This window comes from Leptodactylus fuscus, chromosome 2, assembly GCF_031893055.1.
Source record: "Leptodactylus fuscus isolate aLepFus1 chromosome 2, aLepFus1.hap2, whole genome shotgun sequence".
NCBI classification, from domain to species: Eukaryota; Metazoa; Chordata; class Amphibia; order Anura; family Leptodactylidae; genus Leptodactylus; species Leptodactylus fuscus.
In genome coordinates this window covers 93,154,842-93,169,504 of record NC_134266.1, presented here as the reverse complement: position 1 = coordinate 93,169,504, position 14,663 = coordinate 93,154,842, and the positions used below count along the sequence as shown (strand labels likewise).

The 14,663-nt window shown below is 42.7% G+C and overlaps 1 protein-coding gene across 4 annotated transcripts in view; it reads right to left on the bottom strand.

Annotated features, from left to right (window-relative positions):
• Positions 1–14,663, bottom strand: part of LOC142194791 (complement decay-accelerating factor-like) — an 86,224-nt gene that overhangs the window by 38,580 nt on the left and 32,981 nt on the right. For 3 of the 4 annotated variants that reach the window (XM_075264154.1, XM_075264155.1, XM_075264156.1), the window contains exons 7-8: positions 11,761–11,940; positions 3,995–4,177 (exon numbers count right to left, since the gene is read on the bottom strand). In XM_075264154.1, the coding sequence (XP_075120255.1) occupies positions 3,995–4,177; positions 11,761–11,940 (363 nt within the window). The remainder of the gene's footprint in view (positions 1–3,994; positions 4,178–11,760; positions 11,941–14,663) is intronic. The other variant, XM_075264157.1, reaches the window with a different exon arrangement.

Below are 14,663 nucleotides of genomic sequence, written 5' to 3'. Positions count from 1 at the left end.
GGCTTCTAGTTCCATTCACTGTATAGTATGGGGATTGGAAGCAACCCCTAACAGCTGATTTGTGCAGGGGCTGGGTCTGCACTCGACTGATCAGATATTAATGGTTTATCCTAAGTATAAGCCATTAAAAAAAAAATCCTGGACAACCCCTTCAACAAATTTATCCTCTATTCACGGTCTGGTCAAATGTGTGTCTCATTCCAAAGCTAAAGATGATATAAATGGTATTTAACAGTAAAGTAAAGAAGTTGTCCACTTTGTTCTGGTCTTTAGCTGTGTCATGTGACCACCACGGGGTCTGTGGTATGCATAGACAGGAAGTCAGTTTCTCTATTTACGCCTATCACAGCCTTGACATGACTCTTGGAGTAATGTATATATCTAATAAGCACTGTCAGTTGGAGAATCTTACTGTTGGTCACATGACACAGCTGAGGACCAGAAGAAAGTAGATAACTTACAAATACAGTCAGTCAGTCACTGGTGAAAAGATTACCTTCACTACAATTTTCAGTCACGTGAAAAATGGAAAGCTCACTGTTGAATGGAACTCACTTTATCATAGTGAGTTACGATGCTGTGAACTCCTGAAGAGCCAGAGCACTACTTACCAAACGTACAGCTTTATGTCACTTCAGTACTAACACACTATGGCCATTCAGGAGCTCATTGCATCACAACTCACTATGATGCAGCAACTTTCATTTATACACATGTAGTCAGTCTGAGGAAATGCAGCCCACACATGGACCGTGTTTCAAGAACAGAACAGGGTCATGTGAATTTGTATATCATTGTTATCAATTTCAAATACAAAGACATTTTCCTCTATCTATGCTTTGTATTAAAGCTACAGAACACCAGAGGCTGTCTTTCTGCTGTCTCAAATATCTTGTCTTCGCTCTATCTGAAACTAAATCTCTCTAAGACTGAACTAGTACCGTTTCCACCATCTACTAGATCTGTCCCTGATATATCCATTGTAGTCTCAGGACTTACTATAACTCCTAGGCAGCATGTCCGCTGCCTCGGGGTCATGTTTGACGCAGACCTTTCCTTCACCCCCCATATTAAATCACTCGCACGTTCATGTCACCTCCACCTCAAAAACATCTCTAGAATATGCCCTTTCCTTACACTAGATACACTAAAGACACTTATTGTCTCTCTGATTCATTCTCGCCTTGACTACTGTAACTCCTTACTTATTGGTCTTCCCCTCTACAATCTATTCTGAATGCAGCGGCCAGGCTCATCTATCAGGCTAGACACTACAGTGATGCCTCTGGTCTGTGCCAGTCACTACACTGGCTGCCTATTCATTATAGAATAAAATATAAAGTTATCACTCTCATCCACAAGGCTCTCCATAATGCTGCACCTCCCTACATTTCCTCCCTTATCGCCGTCTACCGCCCAACCCGTGTTCTCCGTTCACTCAATGACCTAACACTTACATTCTCTATTATCACAACCTCCCAAGCTCGTATACAAGACTTCTCCCGAGCTGCACCACTTTTCTGGAATGCTCTACCCCGGACAATCAGATTAACTCCCAATTTCTACAGCTTCAAGCGCAAATTAAAGACACATCTTTTCAGACAGGCCTATCCTAATTCCTAATGTAAACCCTTCCTAATGTAAACACTGTACCATCATTAGAATCCCCAAAATTTAACCCTCCTCTGTTCCAGCTCCCACATTACCCCACATGATATGATGCCATTTCAGGCTAACTTTATATGTCCAAGCTCCATCCACATGTTACAGGACACGACTGATGATGGCTCCTATAGCTTTATATATGTGTAATGACAGTCACCTCTATTACAGAATTGTCTGACCACTGTATAAGCAATGCCGCCCCTGCTACCTCTTGTGTCACCCCCTCTACCTCATAGATTGTAAGCTCTTGCGAGCAGGGCCCTCAGTCTCATTGTGTGAAATGAGTTTCTCTGTAATGTATTATCCTGTCTGTATTTGAACCTTACAAATTGTACAGTGCTGTGTAATATGTTGGTGCTATATAAATACAATTTATTATTATTACTGACTATGACTATTAGGCCCCATTTTAAATAAAATATAAATGCTGAAAATAAATACCAAACCCTACATGGAGGACTATGTACTCCGTTTATTTCATCAGCTGTGTCTTAGATTCATGGATATCGTCACACTCTATGAAATGACTTGGCACTTTGCAAGAACACCTCAACACAGAACACCATTGTATGTCTCTAATAATCCACCATGTCAGCTTAGGGCCTTACATGCAAGCTAATACTAGTTTACACTGGGCACATTACCTACTGTACAGGTTGCACATACAGTACAGACCAAAAGTTTGGACACACCTTCTCATTCAAAGAGTTTTCTGTATTTTCATGACTATGAAAATTGTAGATTCACACTGAAGGCATCAAAACTATGAATTAACACATGTGGAATTATATACTTAAAAAAGGGTGAACTAACTGACAATATGTCTTATATTCTAGGTTCTTCAAAGTAGCCACCTTTTGCTTTGATTGCTGCTTTGAACACTCTTGAAATTCTCTTGATAAGCTTGAAGGGGTAGTCACCTGAAATGGTTTTCTCTTCACAGGTGTGCCCTATCAGGTTTAATAAGTGGGATTTCTTGCCTTATAAATGGGGTTGTGACCATCAGTTGTGTTGTGCAGAAGTCAGGTGGATACACAGCTGATAGTCCTACTGAATAGACTGTTAGAATTTGTATTATGGCAAGAAAAAAGCAGCTAAGTAAAGAAAAACGAGTGACCATCATTACTTTAAGAAATGAAGCTCAGTCAGTCCGAAAAATTGGGAAAACGGTCCCCAAGTGCAGTTGCAAAAACCAACAAGTGCTGCAATGAAACTGGCTCACATGAGCACCGCACCAGGAAAGGAAGACCAAGAGTCACCTCTGCTGCGAAGGATAAGCTCATCCTAGTCACCAGCCTCAGAAATCGCAGGTTAACAGCAGCTCAGATCAGAGACCAGGTCAATGCCACACAGAGTTCTAGCAGCAGACATATCTCTACAACAACTGTTAAGAGGAGACTTTGTACAGCAGGCCTTCATGGTAAAATATCTGCTAGAAAACCACTGCTAAGGATAGGCAACAAGCAGAAGAGACTTGTTTGTGCTAAAGAACACAAGGAATGGACATTACACCAGTCGAAATCTGTGCTTTTGTCTGATGAGTCCAAATTTGAGATCTTTGGTTCCAACCACTGTGTCTTTGTGCGACGCAGAAAAGGAGAACGGATGGACTCTACATGCCTGGTTCCCACCGTGAAGCATGGAGGAGGAGGAGGAGGAGGTGTGATGGTGCTTTGCTGGTGAGACTGTTGGGGATTTATTCAAAATTGAAGGCATACTGAACCAGCATGGCTACCACAGCATCTTGCAGCGACATAGTATTCCATCCGGCTTGCGTTTAGTTGGACCATTATTTAATTTTCAACAGGACAATGACCCCAAACACACCTACAGGCTGTGTAAGGGCTATTTGACCAAGAAGGAGAGTGATTGGGTGCTACGCCAGATGACCTGGCCTCCACAGTCACCAGACCTGAACCCAATCGAGATGTTTTGGGGTGAGCTGGACCGCAGAGTGAAGGCAAAAGGGCCAACAAGTGCTAAGCATCTCTGGGAACTCCTTCAAGACTATTGGAAGATCATTTCAGGTGTCTACCTCTAGAAGCTCATCAAGAGAATGCCAAGAGTGTGCAAAGCAGTAATCAAAGCAAAACGTGGCTACTTTGAAGAACCTAAAATATAAGACACATTTTCAGTTGTTTCACACTTTTTTGTTAAGTATATAATTCTACGTGTTAATTCATAGTTTTGATGCCTTCAGTGTGAATCTACAATTTTCATAGTCATAAAAATACAGAAAACTCTTTGAATGAGAAGCTGTGTCCAAACTTTTGGTCTGTACTGTATAATAATATATATGTGTATATTGCTAGCAAAGCGGAATACTCACGCAGACATTTTGGGATTTCAGGCTCCCACACGTTGTTAGAAGTGCAGGTGATGGAACTGGAACCTTCCAGGATATACTTATCATCACACTCAAATCTCACAGCGAAATTTAATGAGTATGGGCCAACAAAACCAGATATTCTCTTTCCATTTTTCACTTCCCCTGGATCTGGACACTGAACAGCTAGAAATGTGTAGAAATAAAATAAAATAAACATACATTTCAATCACATACTGCAGATAACATAGCAGGTTATCATTCTTTTCCTCCACTTATAAACAGAGCTGGAGTTTTGACAGTAATACTATAGTGAAAGCCTGTCGTAGGCACTGTACTCAGGACCCTCTGAGCCTATAAAACTTTATTGGAGATTTTTCTAATCTATTCATGGTGTGGTCAACTATGTATCTTCTTCCAAAGAAAGTTGAGGTAAATGGTATTTTGAAAAGTGAGGATTTCCTATCACTTAAATATAGCTCAGAATTACAGGTGATGTCAGATCACAACTACCGTATTTTTCGGACTATAAGACGCACCGGACCATAAGACGCACTAAGGTTTTAGAGGAGGAAAATAGGGAAAAAAAAAATTAAGGAAAAAAAATTGGTGAAATATTTAATAACCTAATAATATAATATTTCACCAATGTAAATAGAACCGGGGGCTTTCGGACACAGGGATACCAAATGTGTATGTGTTTCACAGTAATGTTTTTGTTTTATATGTATTGTAGGGCTATGGGGGTGATTTGAACATATCTATCTATCTATCTAATCTATCCTATCTATCTATCTATCTATCTATCTATCTATCTATCTATCTTCTATCTATCTATCCATCTGTCTGTCTGTCTGTCTGTCTGTCTATCTATCTATTCTATCTAATCTCCTCCATGGATGGAAAGAGACACCCTGCAGTGAAGCTATGTAAGAAGAGAAAAAGGGGCGGGCCAGACGGGTGAAGGAGGTGTGGTTTTCTAAGCAAACTTGAAAACACACCTCTTTCACCCATCTGGCTCGTCCCTCCTTCACTGCCTCTCTGATGTCGCTTCTGCAATGAAGCCACACAGGCAGGGAAGTAGGGGCGGGCCAGACGGGTGAAGGAGGCGTGGTTTCAAGCTTGCCGAGAAAACCACGCCTCCTCCTCCCGTTTGGCCCGCCCCTCCTTCCCTGTCTGTGTGGTTTCATTGCCGGAGCCAGATCTGAGAGGCAGTGAAGGAGGGACGAGCCAGACGGGAGAAGGAGGCGTGGTTTTCTCGGCAAGCTTGAAACCACGCTTCCTTCACCTGTCTGGCCCGCCCCTACTTCCCTGCCTCTCAGATCTCGCTCCTGCAAACACGCGACACAGACAGGGAAGGAGGGGCAGAGCAGGCAGGCACCATGCTGCTCTTCTTTTCATTCGCACAGACGGGACACAGACGCTGCGCACGCTGCATTCGGACTATAAGACGCACACACATTTTCCTCCCATATTGGGAGGAAAAAAAGTGCGTCTTATAGTCCGAAAAATACGGTATATCAGATACAGAAACCAAGGATAAACTATAGGTGCTGGCATCTTAATTTGTATGAAAAATTGAAAGTCATTCATCCCAGTACCAAGTTGGCAATCCTGTGATATGCGTGCCAGAGAGGACACTCAGAGCAATCGCTGCTGGCATGCACGCTGTTGCCCAGATTGATCACTAAGGCTTCATTCCCACGGAGTAACGCGCCACTCATTGTTATGTGTCAGAGTGAGGCACTTCAAAACTGATCCCATCGATTTCAATGAGTGTCAGCTTGCATGCGCTACCCATTGAAATCAATGGGATCTGTTTTGAAGCGCCTCACTCTGACACGTAACGCGTGTCAGAATGAGCGGCGCGCTACTCCGTGGGAACGGAGCCCAACGTTGAATCCAGCACAGCAAATACAGCTGAAAGCTGGCAGTTTGACCTCTACCCAGACTGTGCCTGCAGTGAAAATGAGGACAGCCGGCTGCTCTTAGTGAGACTTCAGGCAAGTATAATACTGTGTGTGTGGCGGGGAAGGGGGAGGCTACTCTGGAGCATATAATACTGTGGGGAAAGGGGGGTGCTACTGTGGAGCATATAATACTGTGTGGGGGAACTTACTGTGGCGCATATAATACTGTGTGTGTGGCCACTGTGGAGCATATAATACTGTGTGGAGACCCACTATGGAGCGCATTATACTGTGGCTGGGGGGGGGCACTGTGGAGCATATAATATTGTGTGGGGCCACTGTGAAGCATATAATACCGAGTGAGGGGGAACTGTGGCGCACATTGTACAACCTAGGAACCACTATGAAGCAGACTGTACAGTGTTGGGACCACTGGGGGCAGATTGTACTGCGTGGGAGCCCCTTCACTATTTATATCACATAGTATCTGTTTTATAGCAGACTAGCAGGAATACCCAGCTTTGCACGGGTATATTTCTTTTTTTCATAAGGATCATGTGTATATCAGTATGGATATAATTGAAAAATCTGCCATCAGTTGTTACCTGGAGTAAGACTTTGCTACATCTCTACATATACGGTTCTGCTACATCTCTACCGATGCACAGCTGTACTACATCTCTGCATACCCAGCTCTGCTACATTTCTGCATACACACAGCATACCCAGCTCTGCTACATCTCTGCATACCCACACGGCCCTGCTACCGGCGTAGTATATAAAAATGGCGGGGTTGTTTTGGAAACCTGGAGTATAGCTGTGTGTGACAGTTGGCGCGTCGTGCCTGTGATTGTTCCGGCATCTCAGCAGCTCGCTGGGACGCCATATAATGAGTGTGTTAGCATCGATGATCCGTCTGCTCTGGTGTTTCGTGAGCTCTAAGAGCCGCTTGACGCCTAGCTTGCGCAATCCTCCTCAGCTCCGCTTGAGAAGAACTCTGTTGACTTCTGTTTCCCTTTATAGCTCTAGTTTTACACAAATGTTGCGACAAACTCAATTTTCATTTCCCCCGTATGTTTAAAATTAGAAAACTGCCAATTTGGATGAAATGGGTTCTCCAAGGTCAGTGTCTGAACACGCTGCCTCGAATGTTTGCTTCTCACTTCCTGTATTTGTGGTGGTTGGCTTGGTGAGCCTCATTTACATATACTATTTACCCGTTTTTACTAAAAACTGGGGGGTCTTTGGGAGAACTGGAGACAGCACATGAATAGCCTTTTTAAAGGCTATTCAGGCATATATTTACCTCAAAATGACTTTTCTAAATCATAGAATCCCTTTAAAGGGGTATTCCCACCTCACATACTCAGCAGTCTTCACTCTTGTAAAATCTTCTTTCTTCCTGGTTTCTTGCATCATTTGGTGGGCGGGGTTTCACAGGCAACCTGCCGTTTAGCTCCGCCCCCAAATTCCCATGTAGCTCCGCCCACCTTATTGGACTATGAAGTACAGGTAGCAGCAACTCCATTCTGTGTTACATACAGACACTGCCTGTCTCTGCCATAATGAACACAAATGAGTTAGCTAGCCTGATAACTGGGAGAACAGAAGAAATGAAAGCAGCTCCTCTCCCCTATCTGAGTGCAGGAAGCTAGGTCACGTGGTGTAGACACAGGAATAGCTAGATACACAGGCTCGCTCCCTGCACTTAGCCCCTCCTCCCTCCCCCCTGAGAGCAGCAGATACATCACTTGACTCAGGAGCAGCTAAGTCAGGGCTGTGGCCACAGAGAAATGAATAAAGTGATATAGTGGACAAACAAAGCAGTTTTGCTGAAGCAATGTATTTAGGAAAAGTCTTACATCCACATTTACCAGCAGTATAGATAGGATCCTTGTGATGGGACAACCCCTTTAAGGCTTTCTTCCCTGACATATGCTTCAATTGCATGCAACTCTCCATGCTTCATCATGATGAGAGGTGAGCACTTCCATGAAGAGTGGAGGATAGATAGGAGGAGATAGTCGCAAGATACTCAACAAAAAGCAACTATCAAGTTTCACAGGAAGCTATGAATGCGCTGTACTGATTCTTAAAGGGGTTATACCATGAACAATATTTATCCTCTTAGGGCTCGTTCCCATGATGTAACGCGGCGCTTATTCTGACACGTATACACGTGTCAGAGTCCTGCTTCAAGACAGAATCCCATTGACTTCAAAGGGTTCCGTTTAACGCATTGAAATCAATGGGTTAAAAAGCCTCCCATTGATTTCAATGTGTAGCGTGCGTAAGACGGAACCCATTGAAGTCAACGGGATTCTGTTTTGAAGCGCTGACTCTGACACGTGTTTACGTGTCAGAATGAGCGCCGCTTTACATCGTGGGAACAAGCCCTTAGAATACTAGATATACCGTATATACTCGAGTATAAGCCGACCCGAATATAAGCCGACCCCCTAATTTTACCACAAAAAACTGGGAAAACTTATTGACTCGAGTATAAGCCTAGGGGGAAATGTACCAGCTACTGGAAAATTTCAAAAATTAAAATGGCCGAGTTCTTGGGGGCAGTAAGTGCTGGGAAAGGGGAGAGGGTGTTTTGGTTGTCTGTCTGCCCCTTCCCTGAGCTTGAGGACTGGGTTTTTTACCCCCACTTGGAATTCAGCCTGGCTGAATATAGGGGATCTGCAGTGCTCCTATTAACCCCTTCCCGACTGTATAGAAGCACTTCAGATACCCTATATTCAGTAGACCGGGCACTGTCAGACACAGGGATACCTAATGTGTATGTGTTTCACAGTCATTTTTTACTTTGAGGGCAGGTTCACACCAGCGCCCAATCTCAGTTATGCAGGTTTCCGTTTCCTGCCCGAGAAACATTCATGGGTTTGAAAAGTGTCCGCCGGTGAGCGTCTTCTGCTCTCCGCATTGAAACCGTTTTTTTTTTTTTTTTTTTTTTTAGTCGGACATGCAGGACTTTGTGTCCAGTAAAAAACAAAAAACAAAACGGTTTCGCCATGGGCAGCAGAAGACGGCTCACCCACAGACACTGAATGTCGGTTTCTGTCTTCTGCTGACAGAAAACGGAAACCTGCATAACTGAGATCAGGTGCTGGTGTGAACCCGCTGTGAACTTTTATTTATTTATTTTATATTATATTTTTTTAAAACTTTTTTTTAGCCCCCCCTGGGGGACTTGAACCTGCAGTAATTTGATTGCAAGTTCCATAGACGGCAATACAAGTGTATTGCCGTCTATGGGAGATTCTCTACATTACTATTACGGCTGGTCATAGACCAGCCGTAATAGTAATATAGCGATGACAGGCCTGTGAGCCTTCATTAGGCTCCCGGCTGTCGTCGGAACAGGTCGGCTACTGCGAGCTCGCTGTGCAGGAGCCGGCCTGCAACTTTAAAGGTATGGGGCCGGTGGGCACCGGCCCCGGGGGCTAGTTTTGAACTAGGAGGGGGGAGTGCTGAAAAACTCGGCTTATACTCGAGTATATACGGTACTTAGAATATAGTAGATCAATCACTGATCAGTAGGGGTCTGACTGATCAATCCTGAGAATGCAATTGGTATTATCAAGATTATAAAAGGAAGCCAAATCCCTGGAGGAGCAGCACAGCACTGAGATATCTCCAAGCAACTCGGATATACCAAACATATATGCTAATAGTCATTTATACATACAAATAGTCCTCAATAGTCAAATATATTTTCAGAGTCCACACTACCTGGAACAATCTCTTCTCCATAAAAGTGTCAGCAGTAAATTGGTAAAAAAAAATAATCACAGTATTTTATAGAGAGAATACCAAAAATGCCGCTAGTATTCAGCAGTGTAACCCTATTTCCATCTAAATGTATGTCTCATTCACATGCAAATTAGAAGGAATGTGCTTTGTGGGAGTGCCTTAGCATGCCTGGTCTCCGCTCTAGGTTTTCCTTTGTTTGCATTCAAATAAAACATTCATTTACATGAAAATAGGGCTCCAGGGCTGAACAACAGGGCAAACTATAAGATCACCTCTACAAGGTTCTATAGTTCGGTTTATAACCAGTTTACTGCTCACAGGATCCCTCATATGAAAATATGAGGGATATCCTAAAAAGCATGAGCGTAAACTTATGAAGTAGTCACAAAAAGGGGTAAGAACAGAGCCCTAGTGAAAGCTAAACACTATGTACTGTAGCAAAGACTGAGAGCAAGAAGGGTTGACTTTGTGCAGTCTTTTATTCTCAATAGATATGTAGAGCACATATGGCACACATATTTCTAAGAATGGCAGTACTCTCATTGCCGTTACCCATGAAATGCCCTTTTCATTCAACAATAGTAACAACTTTTTACCAGCTTAATCTCAACAAATCAAGATTTGTATTTGAAACCTTTAAAAGCGACCTGAAAACCAGAAAAACCTACAAACAAACCCTGCTGGTTTACAGCGGTCTTGGGTAGAGTCTGCTTTCCATTAGAGATGAGCGAACAGTAGAATATTCAAGATTCGATATTCGTTTTGAATAGCCCTTCAATATTTGACTATTCGAACGAATATTGAACCCCATTATAGTCTATGGGGAAAAATGCTTCGTTTCAGGGGAAGCCACACCGAATCAGGAGAGTCACCAAGTCCACTATGACACCTCAGCAAATGATGCCAACACCCTGGAATGCAACTGGGACAGCAGGGGAAGCATGCCTGGAGGCATCTAAGATGCCCAAGTACCTGTATTACGCCACTATCTCGTCGGGATCCCTGTCAGCTTGCGATATGCGGGAGCTGACTTTTTCCCATAGAAATGCATTGACTAGTGTTGATTGGCCAAATGCAATACAGAGTACAGCATTCGGCCAATCAAAGCTGGATCTGCCGGAGGAGGCGGAGTCTGAGATCGTTCCACAGCAGTCTCCATTCTGGTTTCATCTCAGATGTAGCAGTGTTGAGTGCACAGCTCTCCTACCCTGAGATGTAGCAGAGCTCAGCGCACACTCAGCTCTGCTACATCTCTGGTGTAGCAGGGCTCAGCACACGGCCACCTCTGCTACACCTGTGCACTCAACACTTCTACATCTGAGATCGGACCAGAATGGAGACTGCTGTGGACCGATCTTAGACTCCGCCTCCTCCGGCAGAACCAGCGTTGATTGGCCGAATGCTGTACTCTGTATGGCATTCGACCAATCAACGCTGGTCAATGCATTCTTATGGGAAAAAGTCAGCTCCCGCATATCGCAAGCTGACAGGGATCCCGACGAGATAGAGCCCCAAAGAGCTGTTTCAGTAACATTCCCACCTAAATAAAGGTAATCCCTAGCTAACCCTGCCTGTACATCTGTCCCTGTCTCACAGTCACATAGTTCAGTCTCATATGACCCGAATTTGAAATCAACCATTCGTATAAATTGGAGGTCACCTGATTTAGCCAGCCAATTACTTTTTCCGATTTTTTTTTCGATGCCTCCGTTGTCGTAATTCCTGTCCCATCTCCCCTGCACAGTTATTGGTACAAAAAAAGTGCCAGGGAAGGTGGGAGGGGGGATACGAATTTTTAGTGTGTTTGCCTCGTGGTATTCGATTGTAATCGAATACCTCGAACAGCCTGATAGTCGATTGAATATCAATTGGATCGAACGCCGTTTGCTCATCTCTACTTTCCATCTATTCTTCGTTCATATTTGTAGTTGCTGTTTTTGTCTTGCCTCGTACGATACAGAAACACTGGCTTTATTTTACAAAACTAAAACATTAAAGGACTTCGGTAAGTGGCAGCCAAACTGGTAGTAGGAAGCGGTCATTTTTACTTAACATGAAAAATTTGAGGAAAAAAAAAAAAAAAAAAGTATTTCTAACCTTTACAAGTGGGAGAGACATGGCTCCATGTTCCATCACGAGTGCATGATGCAGTATTTTCACCAATGACATGTAAATCTTTGTTGCATGTAAAGGTCACAGCATCTAAGTAACTGTATTCATCTTTCACTGGGTTATATGATCCATTAGCTGGGGCATCTGGTGCAGGGCAGATAACCACTGAAAACACAAATAATAAGTATGTAAGGATTGTCTTCGGTTGTCATAGGATGGAAATGGCAATTTATTCCCCATGGAAGACAGAGGAGGAGCTATCATCATGAAATGCAAGTATGTTCCCTGTCATACAGGTAGTAGTGAATGCAAAGTGAATTGCCTCCCTGCCAGCATATGAAAAATGAAGGGTGAGATTAAGGCCCCATACATGTCTGAGTGTGTCGTCCAATGTGTAGCTGCATTGTGTAATGTACCTCTCTATATGGGGACTTCCAATGTGTTCTGTTTCGATGACACAAAGCAAGATAGGACCTGCTCTATGTTCACTGGAACAAAACGGACCATCGGACACCCCCTTGGAGGAGCACCGGATGGCACACTTGATCATGTGCATTAGTATTTTTTGCAGGTGGCTCCCAATTCTCCCATTCACTGCAATGGGAGTCGGCAGATTGCAAAAAAAAATATATTTTTTTTCTTTCTGTTCTCTATTCATTTTAATGGACTTTGCAAGGCAGAATCCAGCTGAAGATGAGTCCTGGCACTTCCCCCCCCCCCCCTAGCAGATAAACAAGCTAGAAGAAAAAAATCTGCTACTGACTCCCATTGAAATGATTGAGGGGAGAGAAAGAAAGCAGTGGTGACCGTGCTCTTAGGTCAGAAGAAGTTTATTGGAATCTGAACAGGCACAACGCTAAGTGGATACACCACGTTTCGGGCTATGTGGCCCTTTTTCAAGTGCATCAACTTCCTGCCAAACGATATCGGCATGTGTTAGCGTTGTGCCTGTTCAGATTCCAATAAACTTCTTCTGACCTAAGAGCGCTGTCACCACTGCTTTCTTACTGTCCTCTCATTGCATTCCCGGATGTTTTCTGGATAACCGGTGTTAGGCAAGACGTGCTGCTCCCTCCACCTGTCTATTTGGGTCAAACTCTTTACGTGGTTGTGGACGTTTATTCACAACCACAACAGGTGAGAGGCCATTCAGTCAAATCATTACACTTCTTTTGTGATTTCTTTTCATATTGAGAATTTAATTTGCTACACAATAAGGTTTGCTCAGTGTCTCCTGTGTTCTTGTTGAGCATTGAAATGATTGGGATCGATGGGAGGTGTTGTTTGATGCAAATTCTGCCTCAAAATCCACCTACAGAAAAACTCTATGGACTTGCCTTAAGAAATCTTAACATGAGACATTTCCTAAACTAGTGATCAAATGTCAATAAAATACCTTTCAGTTTGGATTTAATGAGAGATTACAGATTTGCTGACATTTACAGTTTTATAGGGGGTTTTCAATCTCAGCAAATAAAAGTTATTGTTTGTATAATGAAAAGCTATATAATTTTCTTGTATGACCATGGGCCAGATGTTACATCACCATGAAATTATTTTATCCATTGGAAGTAAGAAAAATGAATGACAGTAAGAAGAGATCTAGATAACCGTTAGAAATTGATAAATTTTCTACTATACTTTCTGTAGCAACTTTTCTTTATGCAAACACTAACATTTATTTGCTAAAACTAGAAAACTACTTTAACATACAAAAACTGAACCTCATTCTATTCTGTCCTATGCTGGATGCAAGCACGGGTCTTTGTGGTTCCTTATGCAAACTTTTAATAAAGAAGCCTACAATTGTTGCATTCCAATTTTTGAGAAGTTTTGCCTTAAAAAAAAAAAAAGTTACTTAAACTGAGACAAGGCAACTCTAGTTGCTAGTAAGGCACACCTGAGGAGTTAGTTCTGGCAGAAGTGACATTAAGCTGCTAAACCTGTTCTCACAATGCATAAACATATGGTTAAGCAATATATATTTGACTCCTTTTGTTCTTAAAATCCAATTGAACCAAAAATAAACTATAATCCAAAGGCAAAAAACCTAAAACTTAACTTTTATTTTCTTTTTATAAAAGAATAATCCCGAGTATAAAATATCAAAAATAGGTTTCCTAACACCCAACCAAAAGGCAAAGGAATATTAGCGTATTTCCACTTCCATTCCTATTCATAGACTAGGACCTGCGTTTATTCCAAAATTATTGAAATGATCGCGCTTGGTCCTCAAAATAATTGGTATAGGTGTATAACTTTCTCAATCCAGGTTAAAAATTGTTTCACCTCAGATCAGTAATAAATGAGTGACTGCATTGATGAGACTCCATTAACTTATCCCATTTCACTGTTAAACTCCTGTAGCGATTGTCAATGCTTTTTTATATAAATAGCAGGAAACCTAATGGTGTCTTCTAGGTCCCTGTTCACATATAAATATTTCCATTCATTAATTTTGGACTCTGTCTCATTAAACTGCTGTAGCAATATTATCAGCACTTTATGTGAAGCAGGAGGTATTCTGATGAAAGGCTTTCATTTCTCTACCCGTGCCTACCATCAAGGCACGGGGAACGATGGTTTTTACTGCCCATCGTTACTATTAAGGAAGCACACTTTGATTTATTGAGGCAAGCTCACAGGCCAATGATAGATGAAACTAGGCTTGGAAGGGCTGCGCTGCCATAGCATTGACTTAAAGGGGCAGACTATAACATTCAGATTGAGTATTGGGTCTCCTGATGAACTCTTTTTTAGAGAGGGAAACGCGTTGAGACAAGAGAGACAAGACAGAGTGAGACAGAATTAAATCTGCAATTGAGTTTGAGTGCTCACATGTGAACAGGGACTTAGAGGGCGTCAGAATACCTCCTGCTTCACATAAA